Source organism: Mobula hypostoma, chromosome 13, assembly GCF_963921235.1.
Source record: "Mobula hypostoma chromosome 13, sMobHyp1.1, whole genome shotgun sequence".
NCBI lineage: Eukaryota > Metazoa > Chordata > Chondrichthyes > Myliobatiformes > Myliobatidae > Mobula > Mobula hypostoma.
This window is the reverse complement of record NC_086109.1, coordinates 14,584,891-14,606,749: the sequence shown is the minus strand read 5'-3', so window position 1 is coordinate 14,606,749 and position 21,859 is coordinate 14,584,891. Positions and strand designations below refer to the sequence as shown.

Here is a 21,859-nt window from a genome sequence, read left to right as displayed (position 1 = left end):
GGGGTGGGTAGTGAGTGACGAAAAGCAGCTGTGTTTGTGTTTTCGATGACTGGATGAGATTCCGGGTGACTGAAAAATTTCACACCCCTTGGTTAGCAACCCTGAGTGGAATGTTTCGACACAGGAAGATCGCGTCTATCATCCCTGTAATGAGACGTGCTTCAGTTCTTCAGAGAAAGGAATTTGATTAAACAGATGTTTCTCATAAATGTTCCGTGTTACAACATAACCGATTCTGTTTTGGTGACTCACCGTCTGTTAGGTTAGGGTGGAGCAATGGGCGGGTTTTAACCGTGACAATTTTGCCCCCCCCATCCCCCCCATCCCCGTCTGTGTACAGCACTTAACCAAGTCCCCATCTTCATGTACACAGAACCACAGAGCAGGGCCAAACTGTGGTGAATTGGAAAAGCAGAGGAGACGGGAATTGCTGGTTGTTCTCGTATCCCACCTTTTCCTGGACCAAGTCAAGTCAAGTTTATTGTCGTGTGCAAGTACAGTGAGGCATGGGTACGTTGAAAAATCCGCTTGCAGCAGCATTACAGGTATCGAAATTCAGACAACACACAGAGCATAAATTATACACAAGTGATATTAAGACACAGGATCTCAACCAGGCCATTTGGCCCATCGCATCTGCTCTGCTGTTCAATCAGTATCTTCCCTGCCCTCTGGTCCTAGAGTTCCCCACTATTGGAAGCATCCTCTCCAAGTCCACTCTACATAGGCTTTTCAATATTCACTAGGTTTCAATGAGATTTGCCTTCATTCTGCTGAACTCCAGTGAGGGCAGACCCAGACCACCAAACGCTCCAAATGCATGGACCCTTTCTTGATGGAGGAGGGGGGCAATACTGGAAGTTTGAGAAATTGATGTTCATGCCATCAGGTTGGAGGCTACCCAGACGGAATATAAAGTGGTTGTTCCTTTTACCCGAGTGTGGCCTCATTGCGACAGTTGAGTAGGCCGTGGATTGGCATATCAGAACGAGAATGGGAAGTGGAATTAAAATGGGTGGCCATGAGGATATTCCGCTTCTTCTGGTGGAGGGAGTGTAGGTGCTCAGCGAAGCGATCTCCCAATCTACATCGGGTTTCACCGATAGAGAAGAGGCCACACTAGGACCACTGGACACAGTATATGACCTCAACAGTGTTGCCTCACCTGGAAGGACTGTTAGGGGCCCTGAGTGGCAGTGAGGGAGGAGTTGTAGGGGCAGGTATAGCACTTGTTCCACTTAAAAGGATAAGTGCCAGGAGGGAGATTAGTGGAGAGGGACAAATGGACAAGGGAGTGATCCCTGTGAAAAGCAGAAAGTAGGCAGGGAGAGAGAAAGACATGATTGGTGGTGGGATCCTGTTGGAGATGGCAGAAGTTCTGTAGAATTATGGGCTGGAAGCGGAGGCTGGTGGGATGGTAGGTGAGGACAAGAGGAACCCTATCTCTGGTCGGCTGGTGGGAGGATGGGGTAAGAGCAAACATGTGTGAAATGGAAGAGATGCAGTTGAAGGCAGAGTTAATGGTGGAGGAAGAGAAGCCCCTTTCTTTGAAAAAGAAGGACTCTCTTTTGTTCTGGAATGAAAAACCTCACCTTGAGAGCAGGTATGCTGGAAACGGAGGAATTGAAAGAAGCGGGTGACATTTTTCCAAGTATCAGTTTGGGAAGAGGTATAGTCCAAGTAGCTGTGAGAGTCCGTGGGTTTATAATAGGCATCAGTAGATGAGCTGTTTCCAGAGCCAGAGACAGAGAGATCAAGAAAGGGGAGGGAGGTGTTGGAAATGGACCAGGTAAATTTGAGGGCAGGGTGGAAGTTGGAGGCAAAGTTGATGAAGTCGACGAGCTCCACATGGGTGCAGAAAGCAGCCCCAATGCAGTTATTCCAGTCCCTGATGATGCAGGAGGTGACCCATAGTGTTCTGTTGCAAGTAGGATTACCGGTTGTTCCAGTGGGTTGAAGAACCTGATGTTTGTAGGAAAGTAGCTGTTCAACTTTTGTCTCTGGTGTATTGGTATTGGTTTATTGTAGTCACATGTACCAAGATACACCGAACGCCTTGTCTTGCATACTATTCATACAGATCTAATCATTACATAGTGCACTGAGCTAGAATAAGGTAAAACAATAACAATGCAGAGTGAAGTGTGAAGGCTACTGAAAAAGTGCAGTCAATGTGCAAGACTGATGAAGGGTCTCGGCCCGAAACGTCGACTGTTTACTCACTTCCACAGATGCTACCTGGCCTGCTGAGTTCCTCCAGCATTTTGTATGTGTTGCCTTGGATTTCCAGCATCTGAATTGAATTGACTTTATTGCTTACATCCTTCACATACACGAGGAGTAAAATTCTTTACATTATAACCATATAACCATTACAGCACGGAAACAGGCCATCTCAGCCCTTCTAGTCCGTGCTGAACTCCTACTCTCACCTAGTCCCATCGACCTGCACTAGGTCCATAACCCTCCATTCCCTTCCTGTCCATATATCTATCCACTTTAACTTTAAACGACAACATTGAACCTGCCTCAACCACTTCTGCTGGAAGCTCGTTCCACACAGCTACCACTCTCTGAGTAAAGAAGTTCCCCCTCATGTTACCCCTAAACTTTTGCCCCTTAACTCTCAACTCATGTCCTGTTTGAATCTCCCCCACTCTCAATGGAAAAAGCCTATCCACGTCAACTTTATCTATCCCCCTCATAATTTTAAACACCTTTATCAAGTCCTCTCTCAACCTTCTTCGCTCCGTTATGTCTCTGTCTAAATATGCAATGTGCAATTAATAGTAATTTGTAATAAATAGTATGTACATCTGCAGACTTTCTCATGTTTGTGATAAAAGTGCAGTGCAGGTAAACGATAAAGAGTGAGATTGTAACTAAGTAGACTGTGTTGTGCTTGCCTTCCCCTCTTGAGCTGACGTGGTTGAGGGAAATTAGTACCCTGTAGAGTTCCAATTAAACCAACGGGGAGAAATGAAACTGGAAAGAGTCAGTTTAATTGGACAGGCGGACATCAGTGTGAGGTTGGCACATAATCTGCCACCTTCCCGCCATCTTACCAAGAGCCTATTTAACCATTGTTTAGGTTGTGCAGGGATGCGTGCACTGCCTTTGCAATGGGAGTAGGCCTTTAGAAGAGCTGTTGCTGCAAGTAAGACCTGATTGCGTTGGGTTTGCTCTCAGTCCTGTGCATCTAGAACCTTGAGCCCAAGAACAGGGACAGGCACAAGGGGTTTAGTGGTGACAGATTATTGGCAATGGTGCGTTATTGTCACATGAACCAAGACACAGTGGTGTTCAAGAGATGGTTAAGCTCATGAATATCAAGTTCAAGTTTATTGTCATTCAACCTTACACATGTATACAGCTAAACGAAACATTCATCCTCTGGGGCCAAGATGCAAAACACAACACATACAGTCACACACAACACATATAGTTACAGTCGAACACATGCAGTAACAACGTAATATTAGCCCAAGTCTCTGATTGGCATGGCCTGATGATTGACGTAAGCTGTGAGGGCTATATTTATGTAAGGCAGTGTAATGTTACTGCCACTATTATAATGAAACAAGCAGTGATATAAACATGTGAAACAGCAGCAATAAAGATCAAATATGCAGGGAATGGTCATGTGTGGGCTGTACCCCCAGCACATCCTCAGGTTGTGTTGGTTGTTGATGCAAAGTGGGCACTTCACTGTACATAAATGAATCTGTAGCTGAAATGTATGTGCATAAGAAGTTTAGTTTATTTCAGGATGGCGTTCAGCACAGACATTTTGGGCCGAGTGGCCTGCTCCTGCGACTTGCTGTTCAAATGCTTTAGCTGTGAAGTCGACCAATACCAGCCACCTTAAAATGAGAGAATGATTGTGCGGCAAGAAATCAATCCGGTTCAATAGCTGCCCCGAGACTCTGGGAGATCGATGGTGTGTGTAAATAATTAATGAAAACAAACACACACTGTAGTGCATCGTGCATCCGACTGCCACAGACTGCTCCACTTTCTGTGATGTGTTCCATCCGATGAGGTTATTACTGGCAGTGGAGTTTGGGATACTGGGTGATGTAATCTGTTTACAGATTTTTGTGATAGTGAGAGGTTTCAACACCAGCCCTCATGGAATATGTAACTTGTCTCATCTGGTAAAGGAAATACTTTCCTCAGCTGCTACATACAGCATGGTGCAAAAGTCTAAAGCACTTATTTATGTAGCTAGGGTGCCTAAGAATTTTGTAAATAATGCCTTTCCAGTAACCAAATAGCACTTAATACTACTGAGCAAATAAAAAGCTAAGTACTCTTATTTCTGTTTCCCAACCAGCTTCCTGTTTTAACCAATATACAGTACAGTGCAAAAAGTCTTAGGCACCCTAGATATATATTTACGTTTAAGACTTTTGCACAGTATTGTATGAAAAGGCCACAGTTATTTACCTCTGTCCCCCTATATATATGGAGGAGGTTACCATAAAGGTACCTCTTTTACGGAAGCTGGGCATCACCTAAAAAGAACAGCATGATATGTATTACAGAGCACATCAAATTGTTCCAAGGTGCATTACGTCTGTAGACCTGCCCTGCTTTGAATTATCATCTCTGCTGGAAATGTGGCAGTCAGTTTGCACACAGGGAACTTCCATAAACGTTATCCTGACAATGGCCGGATTATTTAGTTTTCAATGTAGACTGAAGAATATATAGTATCCATGACTACCCGGCACCCCTGACATCCTTTGTATCTGACTGAGGGGTTGATAAGTCCACTGTCTTTCCCCATATGTATGAGTGAGACATGTTGGAGTGGGGGGGTGGGGGTGGGGGAGGGAGAGAGATATGTTTTTAAAGTTTGGTCATGAGTGTTGCTTCAGTACAATAAGGTAAATTAGTATTGCTTTCCTTCTTACACTGATCCAGTGCCTCAGGATTGAGGACACTTTAATTCTTCATCACTTCTGAATGAATGAAGCCTGCGCATCAATTCTTTTGCACACCAGTGTTGACCTTGAAAGCCCTTGCTCCATTTGTATGGAGATCCAAGATGATTGGAGACTCGGCTCGAATAAGCAGATTTTGTCAGTGTTACAGGTTTGAAGATTATCAATTCTCACAGGGACTAGGCTCTGATGAGCAGACTTTGTCACTTACAGATTTGACGATTATTAATTCAAACAGGGTAAATGCTTTTTACATCCATTTTGAGTCTCCATTGTGGATAGGCGAAAGCAAGAGTTTAAATATGGCTCTGCTAGAATGGATGCAAAGTGTTGCTGGTGGACTGGTCATTCCAGTCTGAAGTAAAAAAAAGCTGGAATCAAACCCCTGCAGATGTAGGACTTGAATGGAGAAAGTGACTTTGGTTTGAAGTAGAGGAGGCCAAGGAGGTAAAGGTTTGGTCACTAAAAATGTCGGCTCACTCTTGCTTGGTTGTAGGATCAATTCCCACTTTGGGTTCTTGAGCAGATAAAAACAGGCTGATGCTCCAGTGTGGTACTGTGAGATGTCAATTCATCTTTCTCCTCAATCTCCAGGAGGTGAAGATGGCACGGCAGTGTAATGGTTAGAGCAACATTTTAGAGCGTTAGCGATCATCGGTCGAGTTTCAGTTCCGGCCACTGTAATGAGTTAGTACTCTCTGTCCTTGACTGCGTGGTGCTCCAGTTCCCTTCCACATTCCAAAGTCGTCGGGTTAGGGCTACTGGGTTGTGGGTGAGCTATGTTGGCCCTGGAAGTTTAGCAACAATTATTGGCTGCCCCCCCCCCGTACAGTCCTCAGACAGTGTTTGTCATTGACGCAAATGACGTGTTTCATTGTATGTTTCAATGTTTTGATGTACATGTGACAAAAAAAGCTGAACTTTCATCTTTGTTATCTGTTCTGATGAAAATCAGAGAACTTAAATCTGGTACCGTGGCCAATCGAGCATCAATCAGACAGGTTATCTGTTCGTGACTAGTTTTTCTTGTTTTTACGGGATCTTGCTGTGTGCTGCCTGCACTATGACCGTGACTGCACTTTGACAATGACTGCACTTTAAGAAATATTTCACTGGCTACACAATGGTTTGGTTCGTCCTGCAGGTGCCACGGAAGGCGCTGTAAAAATAGCAAATGTGTAAAGGGAAAAAGAGATAAAACTCAGCTTTATTTGTCACATATACGTTATAAAATCGAAAACTACTGTGAAATATGCTGTTTTGAGTTAAGAACAACACTGTCCAAGGATTGTGCTCAGGGCAGCCCACAGGTGTCGCCGACATAGACCTGCCTTTAAGATATTAATTAGAGATTTAAGGTGATCCAGTTCAAATAGTCCCCTCCCCTTGCGGGTGACAGGAATAGTGTTAAATGTTTAACAGTACGCTTACTCCAAATCAGTAAACAAGGGGTTAATCAGCAGCCGCCGCCAAGCCTGCTCTCGCTGGCTATTGGCTGCTTGTAACTGAGCGTGCTCAGAATGACAGGTAGCAAAGTTGGCCGGCAGCCTTGGTATATGTGTGCTGTTTATATGTGAGCAGGGATCCAGTTTCAGAAAGCCCAGCCGTTGCGGTGTTTGACTCGTGCCGACCTATGAAGGGCCAGTGACTGCGGCAGTTCCTGGACTCTCAGCGTAAGTCGGTGAACAATCTTCTGTCACGTGTGTGCATTCCAGGTGCTGGACTTACGGCGGACACGGCATTGATTTATGGACTATGAGCCTTGGTTAGTGCAAGGTGTTTGTCAGCTTGGAACAATTTGATGCTTAATTAAAAACTTCTGCACCTTCCAGGAATAGGTGTGGGATGTTGGAATGCTGTGTATGGGTCTTGTGTATTTTATCCACCCTGCTTGGGAACCCACCTGGTATAAGCATGATCTGGTTGCAAGGAATGATGTGGTGATGTATTCCTGTTAACGTTCCAGCTACAATAATGTACTAGCAATGATTAAAGCAGCAGCTACAGTTTAATATCTTAAGGTTGGAGGTCTGTCAGTGGGTGTGAGTGGGAAAAGGGCTTGTTCTGCTGTTGTTGTTGCTATTTCTGTTGTTCAGCAGAACATCGTGGACATGTCTTGACCTCCAGAATGTGTGGCGACATTTGTGGGCTGCCTCCCAATACATCCTTGGTTGCGTTGGCTGTGGGTTATATTTCACTGTATGTTTCAATGTACCTGTGGTAAATCAATCTGAGTCAGCCGGATGGTCCCCTCTGTAAAATGATTACAGCAACCTTCGTGGTAAGGTGCAAGATAACTGGAACAGGCCAGCCGAGTGGTTTAGGGGGCTATCCTTTCATCTCCGCAACCTGAATAAGACTCAGATGTGGTGTAGAAAGATCTCCCTCCTGACAGTTACTTGAGTGTTAAATGGAACTTTAGCAGGCGGCCTTTTCTGAAAGAGAGGATTCTGCAGCAGGTTCGGAGAAAAATAACTCTGACAGTGTGGGAAGAGGAGTAGTTTGTGCAAGCATAAGGAAGGCACAGAGGGAGCATGTTTCTTGCCTTTAACCAGATTCTGGTGGCTAATACCGGGAAAGGTTATCTTACCACCACTGACACCCATCGCCTCTGGGCGACAGAAATAAATCTCCAAATGAACAAGCCCATCTGACTCACCGGTGTAAAATTTTACATGATACTCATTGTCCCTGTGCAGTCAGTCCTCACTTCAGCTAAGTATCCCTCTGAAGAGTAATGGAATGTGAGTGACAAAGAAAGACATTGTTTATGAGTAAGATTGTTATAGACGGGAGTGGTAATGGAGATAAGCTCCCACTACCTATGAAATGCTCCCAATGACTTGCGCCTGAAATGGCCTCTGGTAACCAAGTCCACCTCCTAGGCTTCACGTGAGGCGGAACCGTTTCCTCTGACAGGAGAAGGGGCAAAGCTGCGTTACTGACAGCGTAAAACCAGTTGCTTTGGGCAGACAGGGCTTATCAGCCGTGGTTGGCAGCTCATCTAGGAGAAGATGACAGGTGAGACCACGTGAAGGAGAAGGATGGGGAGGGTGGGGGGGGAAGGGAGGGATGGAACAAGAAACCTGGAGATGATAGGTGGAAGAGATAAAGGGATGAAGAAGGAGGACTCTGACAGGTGTGGAGATTGAACCATGGAAGAAAGGGAAGAATGGGCAGGTGAAGAGAAGGGGTGAGAGGGGAACCAGAATGGAGAATGGAAAAAGAGAAGGGGAAGGGGTGAAGAAATTACCAGGAGTTAGAGAAATCGATGTCCATGCCAACAGGTTTGAGGCTACCCAGACAGAATATGGGGTGTTACTTCTCCAACCTGAATGTGGCCTCATTGTTACAGTAGGGGAGGCCATGATTCTATGGGGGCTTGTTGAATAAATGTCAAGAGGATGATCACCCCTGCTGAGCAATCTAGAACTGAGGAGAATTATCCCAGAATAATTATTACCCTTTATCACACACTGGTCAGCAGATTAAGATGCTGATGAGAAGAATACTTTTCTTTCAGTGGGTCATGAAGGCTTGAAGTTGTCAACTCCAAAGAGCTGATGAGGCTGAATTATTGATATGTTGAAGGCCAAGGTAGATTATTGGTCTGTAGCTGTCATGGGTTATAGGGAACAGTCCAAGATCGGGTCACTCATGACCTAACTGAATGGTGGTTCAAGTCTGAGTGGCTGACTCCTGTGTATGCTTTATATATGTCTTCCAGTTAATTCCTTTGTGAAATTTGTAAATTGAGAAAGGGTTTAGGTCTAACAGGAAGTTTGAAAGGGATACTATACCTTTCAAGCTTCTTGATCAGGGGTTCCCAACCCTTTTTAATGCCATGGACCCCTACCATTAACCGAGGAGTCTGTAGACCCCGAGTTGGGAACCCTGTGATGGATCTTGATGGAAGCACCACTGCACAGGATCAGAAAAAGCTGCAAGTGGCTGGCTGATGGTGCAATGACATCAGCGCCAGACTTCGGAAGGAAGGTTCCCGGGTTCGAATCCAGTCGGGGCCGCTCCCGAGTATGCTTTCCATCCGTGCCGGGTTGAGTGTCGAGATACTGCGAACTGTCTGTGTGAGGAGTGGTGCGCTACACAGTCTCTCTCTCGATTCGCGCCTTGTGAAGGCATGAAAAAGGCATCGTCCCGCCAACATCGCACACGGCAAAAAAAAAAGGCTGCAAGATGTCACAGACTCAGCCAGTTCCATCATGGACACTAACCTCCCCAGCATCGAGGACACCAAAGGCCATGCTTCAAAAAGGCAGCATTTATCATTAAGGACCCCCATCACCTGGGACATGCTGTCTTCTTATTCCTACCATCAGGGGGAGGTACAGGAGCCTGAAGACACACACTCAATGTTTTAGGAGCAGCTTCTTCAGAGTTCAAAATCAATTTATTATCAAAGTACATATGTGTCACCATATACAGCCCTGAGTTTCACCCACCTCTCTTGTGGGTGTACTCAATAAATCTATATAGAGTAATAACCATAACAGAATCAATGAAAGGCCTTGGATGAAAGACTAAGGAACTTGAATGTTCAACCAGTATGCAAAAAACAACACACTGTGCAAGTGCACAAAGAAATTAATAATAATAATAAATAAATAAGCAATAAATATTGAGAACATGAGACGAAGAGTCCTTGAAAGTGTTCCCCTCAGCCATCAGATTTCTGAATGGACAATGAACCAACCCATGAACAATACCTCACTCTTTTTTCTCTCTTTTTGCACTACTTTTTATATATATTTCTTATTATAATTTGTAGTTTTTTATACATATTGCACTGCACTGCTGCTGCAAACAAACAAATTTATGACATATGCCGACGATATTCGACCTGTTACTAACTTTAGTTCCCTGTACAGGAATTCATGCTGAGGTGTGGTTGGACAGACGGGACAAATGATCTTCTTCCCTTTTGGCAGTTGAGCCGGTCTTTGGGTGTGTGCTGTGCACATGATGGCCGAGTTTGCCAACAGGCTATTTGTTGGTTGGATTTTGTATACCAATTTTTTTTTTCCGTTTCATGGCTACTTCCCTGTATTCCCTTCTTTATGTGTTCTGAGCCCTTCAGTCGGCACACTTCAAAACCTACAACTCAGAGTGTTGAATGTCACATCATCTTTCTGAATGTGTGCAATGGTCTGACTCAGTAAGGAAGACTTAAAGCAGAAATTGCAGCTGGATCATTGCGCTTTGTTGCACGAAATTAACGTATTATGCGACAATTATTGAAAATCCCAGTTAATGAACTTGGTATGAGTCATGAATTCCTATTCATTCTTTTAATATAACACACACTCCCTGGTATTTGTGCATTTCACATTGATATAATTGAAACAGCATGCTGTGATTTAAATATATGCTGTTGTCAAAAAAAAATGTCTGTGTGGGTGTGAACATGTTGCAATCTGGTTTGACCCTCCTGTTACGGATATATTTATAGTTTTTGATCTTCAGTCTGTAAATCCATTTTCCCTATTGACTTGATAATGCTGAACTCTGACTTTGAGGTAAGATCATAAACATGAGAAAATCTGCAGATGTAACACACACACAATGCTGGAGGAACTTAGCAGGTCAGGCAGCATCTACGGAAAAGAATAAACAGTTGATGTTTTAGGCTGAGACCCTTCATTAGGACTGGAAAAGGAAGGGGGAGGAAGGCAAAATGAAAAGCTGGAGGGAAGGGAAGGAGTACAAGCTCAGGACTGATGAAGGATCTCGGCCCAAAATGTTGACTGTTTACACTTTTCCATGGCCTGCTGAGTTCCTCCAGCATTTTGAGTGTGTTGCTGTGACATTGAGGTCTACCTGTGTAAGCCATAGTTACAGTGATCTGCATGTGTTGGTGCCAGTGTGTTTCAGTTCCATATTGCTGAAACTCTTGATGCACATGGGAATAATTTTTTAATTCATTATTTTAATTCAAGTCCTCTTGTTTTGTTTCATTTGTTTAGAACATTTGTTTCATAACCCTATAGTGACATAACAATTCAACGCACACACACAGGGTGTTGACAATAGCATTGTGATCAGTATTTTATTTCTCTCCATAATCGTCTTGACAGAATGGCCAACTAGAGAAATAATAACTGAAAGCTCTAAGGTGGCCTTCAGAAAACAAAACCATGGGAATTGCGAAAAAAGACAGCAAAGGATTGAAATACTCAGCAGCACACAAAAAATGCTGGATGAACTTTCACAAGTCAGGCTGCATCTGAGGAGGAGAATAAACAGTCGAAGTTTTGGGCTGTCCCCCTTCTCCAGAACTGGAAAGAAAGGGTCAAGAAGCCAGGATAAGAAGGTGGAGGTTGGTATTATGTATTTCATATTCCAACAATATTTGAGTAATCATGTATACATGTATGATGATAAACTTGATATATATTATTTAATTCAGCATTCTTGTTTGTCTAAATAATTAATTATGGGTTATATGTAAAAGTACCTTAATTGCATACATTATCATGCTACCATGTGATACATGGGCGCCTTGCTGCAAGTAAAGAAGCCAGACTCGCATTCCTGGACTCCACGTCTTCCTTGAATTAATTTAATGTTTAGAAGTTACAGAACATAACAGGAGGAGTACAAGGTGGAAGGTGGGGTTAATGGTAGGTGCGGGATGAAGGAGGTGGTAGGTGGAAAAGTTAAGGGCTGGAGAAGAAGGAATTTAATAGGAGAGGACTATTGAAGAAGGGGAGGGAGGATGGGCACCAGAGGGAGGTGATTGATAGGCAGATGAGGAGAAGAGAAGGGTAAAGAGAAGAGATAGAATAGGGAATAGAAAAGGATGGAAGGGGGAGTTCATGCTTTGTCAGTCTGGAGGTTACCTTTGTCAGCTGTAGTTACTGTGATCTGTGTGTTGGTGCTGGTGTTTCAGTTCTGTATCTTCCCATATCACTTGACACGTATATATCAGCATGGGACCAGATTTCTAATTCATTCTTTTAATTCCAGTCTTCTTTTGAGAATCAGGTTGGTTTCATAACCATCTTGTAAAATAGTAACTCCATCCAAAACTCTAAATACAGAAAAACTAATTGAAAAGAAGAGAGCCAGTTGCTAAGTCGTGTTGTTAGTTTTTACTTTTCGTGAGATGCACACATCTCCCGTGGTGACATCATGGCATGTACAGTTGATTTATTTTTACATTTAACCCATAATGAATTATTTAAATGCACAAGAATGCTTAATCACACAATATATTTACAATATTACTCAAAATATACTGAAATATTAAAGACTCATCAACACCTCTCCCTGCACAGCTATCAACTTCAACTCAATAAAGAATGCATCTCAACTATATAATACAACTACTATGTAGACATCCACAGCATAGTAAATTTTAAATTATCTCATTCAGGCCTAAAGATTTAATTGCTGTGGTGGCTTTCTTACCCTTGTGGATAACAGCTTTCCTGACAAGGGGGATCAGTCTGATTGGCAGATAAGACTTGTGGCTGTGAAACAATCTCATATTCTGGGGCCTCCTCCATGATGTTTGTAGGAGTAGACTCTGGGATTGCAGGAAGTGGTTCTGACAGATCTGGCCATCTTTCTTCTCCAGCAATTCCCTCTGCTCTCCTCAAATGATTGATGTGTCGTCTCCACATGACATCAGATGAAACCTTCACTGTGTAGGAGAGTGGTCCAGTTCTGTCTTTAATCTTTCTGAGTGCCCAGGTTTGATCAACTCTGTCGTCCCTCACCAGAACTGCTTGTCCAGGAGTGAAACATTGAACCTCCTTGTCTGAGGAGCTCTCAAGTTTGTCTCAGCTGTTTGATCTGCATACTCCTTCTGAGATTGGGTTTGAGGTGAACCAAGTGTGAATGCAAGGAACGACCCAGGAACAGCCCAGCTGGTGAGTTGTTGGCTGTGGAGCGTGCTGCATTGCTTGTGCAAGGAGGAAATTGGTGAGCTTCTTTTTGGTTCAGTGTTTGTGTACTGTGTTCTGCTGACATTGCTCGCAGTGAGTTCTCTAGACTTTGGACAAATCTTTCTGCTAAGCCATTTGTATCTGGATGGTACGGTGAAGATATGATATATCTTATTCCATTCATTTACAGTAGTGGCTGAAACTGTTCTGCCACAAGCTGCAGTCCATTGTCACTAAGTGTTGTGGAACACCAGTTCTTGCGAAGAGGCTTCTCAACACATCGATGGTGTGTGGGGTTGTAGTGTAAGCTATTGTGAACACTTCTGCCCACTTTGCAGCTGCATCTACTACCACCAAGAAATTTTTACAATGCAGGCTATTCCCAGGGTTGGAGAGGCGTTGCTCTTGGCATCTTCTTGGCATGTTAGCATCATCATTACTCAAATACTACTGAAATATTAAATGCACGACAATTGGTCTGTCTATATTCTTGACAGAATGCTCAACTAGAGAAATTGCTCACCCAAGTCTATAAGATGACCTTCAGAAAGCAAAATTATGAGAACTGCAAAAATTGCAAAGGATTGAAACGCTCAGTAAGACAAAAAAAAAAGAAAATATTGGTGGAACTCAGTAAATCAGGCAACAGTGATAAAGAGAAATAAAGAATCGATGTTTTGGGTCGCCACTCTTCATCAGGACTGGAAACGAATGGGCAGCAGCTTGAATAAGAAGGTGGTGTGTGGGGGAAGGAATACAAGCTAGAAGGCTAATGGTGAGGCAAGGTGAGGGGGAAGGTAGGTGGGTGGGGGAGAAGTAAGAAACTGGAAGGAGGTAGGTGGGAAAGGTAAAGGGAACTGAAGAAGAAAAGAAGGAGGAGAGGAATCAGAGGGAGGTGTTGGACAGATGATGGGAAGATAAGGGGTGAGTGGGTAACCAGAATGGGGAGTGGAAGAAGAGAGAAGGAGGGAAGAATGCAGAAATCTGAAAAGTCAATGCGTTCAGGTTTGTGGCTACCAAGGTGGAATATGTTTTGCTTCTCTAAGCTGAGTTTGGCCTCATCGTGGCATCTGGTGCTCCTGGTGTAGCTCCCTCTACATTGATGGGACCCAACACAGTTTTGGAAACCATTTTGTCAAGCTCCATAAAAAGCAGGATCTCCCAATGGCTACCCATTTCAATTTGACTTCCCATTCCCGTTCTGACATGAGAGCCCATTTCTTCCTGTACTGCTGTGATGAGGCCAAACTCATGCAGGTGGGAGCAGCACTTCATATCGTGTCTGGGTAGTCTCCAACCTGCTGGCGTGAGGATCAATTTCTCTAACTTCTGGTAATTTTTGCCCTCCCCCCGTTTCTATTCTCCATTTTGGATTGAGATCAAAATTCCCCATTGAAATACAGACAGTTTATTCCCCTCCATAGATGCTGCCTAACCTGCTAGTTTCTCTAGCATTCTGTGTGTGTTGGTCAAGATTTGCGAAATCTGCAGAATCTCTGCTGCTTATGAAATACTCAGCAGACGTCCTGCACCTGTGGACAAATATTTCAAGTTGATGCCCCTGGGGTGACTTGTAAACTTGTTAAACCATCTAATGTTGTGTTTGTTTTTTACGTCAAGATGTTTTATGATTAGATGCTTGAGGCACAGAAGAGGCTATTTGGCACACAAAATGTCTATACTGTATTGAAAGAGCTATCCCTTCCCTTCCCCGCCTCAATACTCTATAAACTTTTTTTCTTTTTGTATATCCAGTTAATGTGACTGTATCTAGCTCTGTGCCCTTTCTGTCAGCACATTGCAGATCATCGTAACTCATTGCACAAAGTAACTTCTACCCTCCTCCTTGTTTTTAAATAAGTCAATTCTCCGTGTTCTGGCTAATAACAGAAGCCGAATCTCCCTAACACCATGATTTTCTATACTGTTAGAGAACAAAGATTCTTTCACTTTATCAGATTCTGATTCAGACAATTTTTTAAAATCACATGTACATCGAAACATACATTGAAACGTGTATGTGCGTAACAACCAACACAACCGTGGAATGTTCTGGGGGCATCCCGCAAGTGTCGTCTCACAATGCAGCACCAACATAGCATACCCACAAATGTTCGGCAGAACAACCCAGAGCACAACAAAACAACAGCAAAACAAACTCTGTTTGTCCCTCTCAACACAAACCCAGACAGCTCTCTAACTCCAGACAGGAATCCAGTCCTCGGCCATTGGACTTCGAGCTCTGGACTACTGATCGATCTTCAGACTCCAATTTTCGTTTTGATTATTGTTTGATGTTTATTTTTCGAGTCTAATTTTGAAATTCCCTCAGCTTACTCTCCGTTGAACTGGGCCACCCAGTGCATGAGACTTGTTGAAGTTGCATTCATTCAGGCAAGTGGATGCTACTCTATCAGGCTCCTCTCTTCAGCCTTGTAGATGATGGAAAGCTTTGGGGATATCGGAAGGGCAGTCACCTACACCTGAATGCCCTACCTCTAACCTACTCTTGTACCTGCAGTGTTTATGCACTGGTCCAATAAGTTTCAGGTCAAGGATGACAATCAGGATTAAAGGGCGGTACGGTTAGCGCAGTGCTTTACAGCGCTGGTGATTGGGGTTCAATTCCCGCTTTTCTCTGTAGGGAGTTTATACGTTTTCCCTGTGACCACTATTTCTTCTCTCGGTGCTCCAGTTCCTCCCACATTCCAAAGGTGTACGGATTAGTAAGGGCAAATTGTGGGTGTGCTGTGCTGAAGCAGGAAGCATGGTGACGGTTGCAGGCTGCCCTCAACAACATTTCGGACCATGGTTGTTGACGCAAATGATGCATTTCACTGCATGTTTTAATGCACATGTGAGAAATATATCTACTCTTTAACCTTTAGTCAGGATGTTGATGGTTTGAGACCAAGTGATGTCAAGGCTGTTGAACACCAGTGTGAATGGTTGAATTTCCCCTGTGGTGTAACAGGATTCAACAACATGAGGAGATGTGTTGGAACCTTTGCCTCCTTATTTAGTAATGGACAAATATATGTATTTGTGATGTTGTGGTGTCATTAGGCAATTGGGACTTTGTATATTTGAGAGAAACTAAACAGTTATTAGAATAAACAGTTTACAGATTGAGGCCTCCATTGCATCCCAGCTGTCTACATGATACAAAAGCCAGGGCAGTCCAATATGCTAAACAAGCTGTTGTCCACGTAGCAGGCCCCCACTCCCCCATGCAGCTGATGAATCTAAAGGAATAGCAGAGGTGATACAGTTTGGCACCAGCGGCATCAGAAGAGTCGCCAGTCAGCGTTGAACTCATTGTACGATTGCCTTAGGGACTCCAGCTCCAGATTTTTCCTCAGAGTTTACTCCTGAAGACCTCCCTGTGAGTGGGTGTAGTCACAAGGCAGCAGAGGTTTGCATTCAGGGCTTCCTTTCTCCGAGGTGAGCTGCCAACCATGGCCAATGAGCCTCATATGCGTGAAGCAACAGGTTTTAAGGAGCTAGTAGACCACCTTTGCCCCTCTTCCTGAGAGTAAAAGCTGTTCTGTCGGGCTTAGTAGTTTAGCCACTCATGAAAGGCAGGAGCTAGACTTGGTTGTCAGAGGCTATTGGAGTTGTACACCATTGGGAGCATTTAATAGATGGAGCTTATCCCCACTACCGCTCATTGTTATAACAACCTTAAGGAACCAGCAGTTTACAGACACTGAATTTCATGGTGGTGGTAAACCATATATATGTTGTAACTGGGTTAACTGTCTGGACGCGCCCCTCTGCTGACTGCCCCTATGGCTCCTCCCACAGTTCCTGTATAAATGTGTTTCGCCTTGCCCCTCCCCCTCAGTCCGGGGGCAGACACTCCCCATGGAGGTCGTATTGTACAGCGAATAAAAGCCTTTTGGTATTTTACCTAACCTCAGTCTTTTGGAGTTACTGAAGGTGCTTCAATGGTGATAGATGAAGTGTAGTCTCATGATAGACGACACTTCTTGCAAATCTGGCATCTGCTTAAATCTCTGGACTTACCCTGCATGCTCACCTGGTTATGCCAACACAACCTCTCTCCTCGACGTCCTTTCTATTGAATTAATTGCTTTGTGTGTGTCGTTCTCTGTAATCTTTCTCACTAAACTGTGTGGAAGTTTTCAATTCCCTCAGCCTTTACAGCAACCTTGAGGGTTCTAAAAAAGCCTAAATGTGGTGTCAACCAATCACTGCCTCCTCCATTATTCCTTATCCCCTCCTCCATTATTCCTTATCCCCTCCTCCGTTATTCCTCATCCCCTCCTCCGTTATTCCTCATCCCCTCCTCCGTTATTCCTCATCCCCTCCTCCGTTATTCCTCATCCCCTCCTCCGTTATTCCTCATCCCCTCCTCTGTTATTCCTCATCCCCTCCTACTGGTCAGTTTGGGCCCCTATGCTGTGAATCTTCACAGATTTAGTAAGAGTGTCAAAGGTTAAAAAGAAGGCAGGAAAATAAGGGATAATAAATCAGCCATAATCAAATGGTGGACGTAATGTGAATGGCCTAATTCTGTTCCTATGTCCTATGATCTTGTATTTTTGATTCGAAGTATATTTTGGACAGTGAGTCTGCAGTGTGTGATAATTTTTTTTTCATATTCTGGACATCATTCAGCACTTTTGTTATATCAGTCCAATCAAAGTTTACTGCAAACAATCATGCCTATGAAAAATCTATTCAATTAATTCCACATTCCCTGTTCTTTTTTCAGATTTGTCCCTCTCTATTATTTATCCAAACTTCCCTTTAAAGTTCTTATTGAATCAGCTTTCACTGCCCCTTCAGGCAGTGCATTCTAGGTCATAACAACTTTGCTCACAATAACATTTCTTTTTATTTCATCTCTGGTTTGTCTTTCTCAAACCAATCCTGTTTTTATAAAACTTTGACATTGGAAACAGATTTTTATTATTTATGTGATCAAAATTCTTCAACACTTTTCCAAAATCTCTTAATCTTTGCCCTCAAAGGAGAACAATTCTAGCTGCTCGTCTGATGACACCTCCTGGAATTTCATCCATCTGTCACTACTATCCCTTCATGTTGGTAACTAGGCATATTTGGGAATCCAGTGGTTTCGACCTGGAAAGCACAGTAATTAATGGAATAAACCTCACTGGTCATCAACTCAGGTAGCAGTGCCCAAACTCGCATCTCTACCAGCTCAGTGGGCAAGGACAGCAACAGTATGGGAACATCACAACTGGAAGTTGCTCTCCAAGCAACACACCATCCTAGTTTGGAAATATATCGCCATTCCTTCACGATTGCTGGGTCAAAATCCCAGAATGCAGAATCAGGTTTATTATCACTGATATCTGTTGCGAAATTTCTTGTTTTGCTTGGCAGGGCAGCGCAAGACAGAAAAATTAAAACCATAAATTACAAGCAGAATGTATCTGCAGAAGTCTTGGGCACGTATATATAGCTAGGATGCCTAAGGCTTCTGCACAGTACTCTATTTGTCAATGTGGAGCGGAGGGCAAGTTTGTAAATCTAGCTGGAGCAAAGGATATTGGTTATGGTGAGGGTGGAGCACCATGGGAGGGGTGTGGGACAGGTGGCAGAAAGGGAGCGCCGGGGCAGTGGGGTGCTGTGGGTGCAGACACACCTAGCCCTGAGACACTGGGCAAAGTAATTTGATTCCAAACAATTGGTTTATTGATTATTACTGAATGTCTCTGTGCCTGCAGTTCCCTCCCCTCTCCCTTCCTCTTTTCCCAACCGTGATTTCCCTCTCCCTGCCCCCTTGCCACGCTCAGTCCACACCAGAGACCCATATCAGAATCAGGTTTACCATCACCCATATATGTCATGAAATTTATTTTTATTTTGTTGCAGCAGCAGTACAGTGCAATACATAAAATGACTATGGTACTGTGCAGAGGTCTTAGGCGGTGAGTATTCGGTCTATGATGACAGACAAGAGGAGCTCGTTCATCTCATCAACTGGTTTTATTGCACAAGCACAGTAACAGAGCGCCATCGCTCTGTGAGAAACCATTCAGATGGGGGACATGATTACTACACACCCCAGATACAGTCAGGGTGACCCATAAACCCACAAGGGAACAACTGTATAAGCAGAGCTGGACTGTAACAATAAACGGACTTGAACATCTCACCATAATTTCACAAACGCATTTTAAAACAAGAAAAATAGGTAGTGCTGGCCGCTAGGAATGCTGGGGCAAGCTGTCAGCCACGCCTCCAGAACACCACATTGCCCCTACCTGAAGGGTCAGCTGATCCTGGCCACCCCAGAGTCCACAACAAAGTTCAAAAGTTCCGGTGGTGGTCAACGCTGCCGCCTGGGGTGCTGGGGGGGCCACTGTTTGGTGAGGTAAGTTGAAGAGCACCCAGAGTATCATTTCCTTCCTTCAGCCTTGCACCAACAGCTCCACGTCCTGCCTGCACCCTGGCCAGTAGATGTGTTCACACAGCCTGCCCAATGACTTTGCAACCCTAAATGGCTGGCCCCCATTGCGGCCTAGGGCCAATATGGTGCCAGCCGGTCCTGGCATAACTTGACTGCCTTCTACCGCTCAGCCACTGCACCCAGTGCGACCACATCGGGGATACAGTCAAATACCTCTCCAGCCCATTCCAAGCCTGGTGGATAGTCCTTTCTTCCGAGTGGGGCTCGCACCAGGCACTGCTACACTGGCACCCTAGACTGGTGGCCCGGTCCCTTCTGGGATATGCAAGCATTGCAGCAGTGCACCAACAGGTCCACGTCCTGCCTGTACCCAGGCCAGCAGAAGTGTTCACGCAGCCTGCCCAATGTCTTCGCAACTCTGAAATGGCCAACCCTCACCAGCCCACGCACCAACCGCAGCTCTGTGGTATGGAGCCCCTGGCGGGGGGGGGGGGTCCACCAGCTACAAGAGATGTTGGCTAGCCACACCTCATGCTCCGCTATGCTTTTCCCCCTGTGTGGCGCAGACACAACTTCCCTGTCGTTGCCGCACAGTTGCTGGTGACAGTAGCCAGCTGGACCGCCATTGTCAGGGATGGCTGGTCCATGTTAGGGAGGGAACCCAGATATTGACCCTGTGCCCACCAATGCATGGCATCTGGTGCCCTTCACCACGCAGTCCACGTATAAGCCTTGCTATTCACCCAAATGGCCCACCTAGAGAGGCGACAATGGAGGGATCCTGCTGGAGGTCTCGGCCGGCGCTGCCTGCTCACTGTCTCTCAGTCTGGTGCAACTCCAGAGCAACAACTTTAGTGTTTAAACACAAGAAATTCTGCCGATGTTGAAAATCCAAAGCAAAACACACAGAATTCTAGAAGAACTCAGCAGGTTAGGCAGCATCCATGGAAATGAACAAACAGTCAATGTTTCGAGTGGAGACTCTTCTTCAGGATTAGATTTATTCAGAACTTTTTTTTGTATTTGGGTGGTAGAGCCAGATAATTCCATCTGGGGTATCTTCTCATTTGCTAGTTGAACATAGATTGTTGTTTGCTGCAGGGGCATGTTGATTATTATTAGTTACAGAGTCTATTCCTGATCACCCCAGTTCTTGAATGTTTCATTTGTACATTGATTGCCCCCATTTATCATTGCTGCTGTGGATGAGATTTGGAGATGATGGTGGTCTGTATGGGAGGGCAGTCAGAGGTCCTCAGCTGCTTACTTAGGGACCTCTTGTAAATTCCATTTGGGCTCCCAATTTCCCTCGGTGTTGAAACTGAAAGATTGTCAATTGTGCAGTTTTGAACTAACTGACACAGGAAGAATTCTGTTGTAGTCAGGACCCTGAAGATGAAAAGAATTATCTTTAAAAAAAGGACGAGATGAAAGAAAATGCAAACGCACAAGTGAAAATCTGTGGTATTTTAGTAGGGTTATATAAAAAAGAATCCCACGTTAATATGGACCTTGGCCCGGGAGATGTTGATCAGCAGCACCAGAGAGATCTTTGGCTCTCTGAGTGTGTTTCCATGGTGATTGTGGCAGTGCGGCCTATTTGTGTCACCTCACTGGGTGTTAATTTTATGAAGGTTTCAAGGTATCAGGCAAACAATGTTCACATTCTGCAAGGAAGAAATGATATCCTATAAGTAATTCCAGAGCAGCTGAGAAAATTTAAGAGATCTGGAGGGAGGGGGTGGAACTTGAAAGCCTTTTGCATGTCCGTGAATGCAGCAACTCCAATACTGATGGCTCTGCCATCAGCTGCCAAGACCCTAGGCTCAGAAATGCTCCCTAAACCTCTCCCAGTCTCTCTCTCTTCTCTTAAAGAACCCCTTAAAATCTGCCTCTTTTGCTAATCATCCGGTCATTTGCCCCTTGTGTGGTTTACTTATTTGTTTGAGTTTGTTCTGGTTTGAGATGGCACTGGTAAAACACAGCAATGACTTACTGGCAGCAAACAAGACTATTACCTACTCTATTGATCACACTTTTTCTGGTAAATGATCAATGATCATTGAAATCAGTACTCTGTAACCTCCCTTTTGGACCACCTGTACAACCTGGCATTTTTGCAATGTGAACTGAAGTCTTTTTTTGGCGTGTGCCTGCAAGTATGTGCATCTGCGTGCGCATGTGCGCCTCTGCGTCTGCGTGTTTGTGCGTACATCCATGATGATGGATTTTTCATGGCTTTTTTACAAGGCGCAGAGCGAGAGAGAGACTGTGTGGCGTGCCACTCCTACACAGACATTTTTGCAGTATTTTCCCTTTGTTTTACGAGGTCGAGTTGCGATCTCGACACTCAACCCGGCACGGATGGAAAGCATACTTGGGGGCGGACCCGACTAGCTTCGAACTGGGGAACCTCCGCTCCCGGGTCCAGCCCCGATGTCCTTGCGCCACCAGTCGGCCCGTGAACTGAAGTCTTAAAGGTCCAGGATGGTTGGGCGTGGCGAGTATGGGCCGAATCGAGGTGGTGGGCGGGGCCCAGGCCTGGTTCCGAGAGTGGGTAATTAGCCAACATTTGGCCATTGCTGGAGCAGACT

At 44.6% G+C, this 21,859-nt stretch overlaps 1 protein-coding gene across 24 annotated transcripts in view; it reads left to right on the top strand.

Annotated features, from left to right (window-relative positions):
- Nucleotides 1-21,859, top strand: part of plekha6 (pleckstrin homology domain containing, family A member 6) — a 338,778-nt gene that overhangs the window by 178,691 nt on the left and 138,228 nt on the right. The window contains exon 1 of one of the 24 annotated variants that reach the window (XM_063065343.1): nt 6,334-6,622. The exons of 21 other annotated variants lie outside the window; for them this stretch is intronic. Coding sequence is in view for 1 of the 3 variants with exons in the window: in XM_063065341.1 (XP_062921411.1) it covers nt 6,698-6,714 (17 nt within the window). In the remaining 2 variants the exon portion in view is untranslated. Of the gene's footprint in view, nt 1-6,333; nt 6,623-6,682; nt 6,715-11,041; nt 11,284-21,859 lie in introns of those variants that run through there. 2 more of the 24 variants (XM_063065341.1, XM_063065346.1) reach the window with 2 other exon arrangements.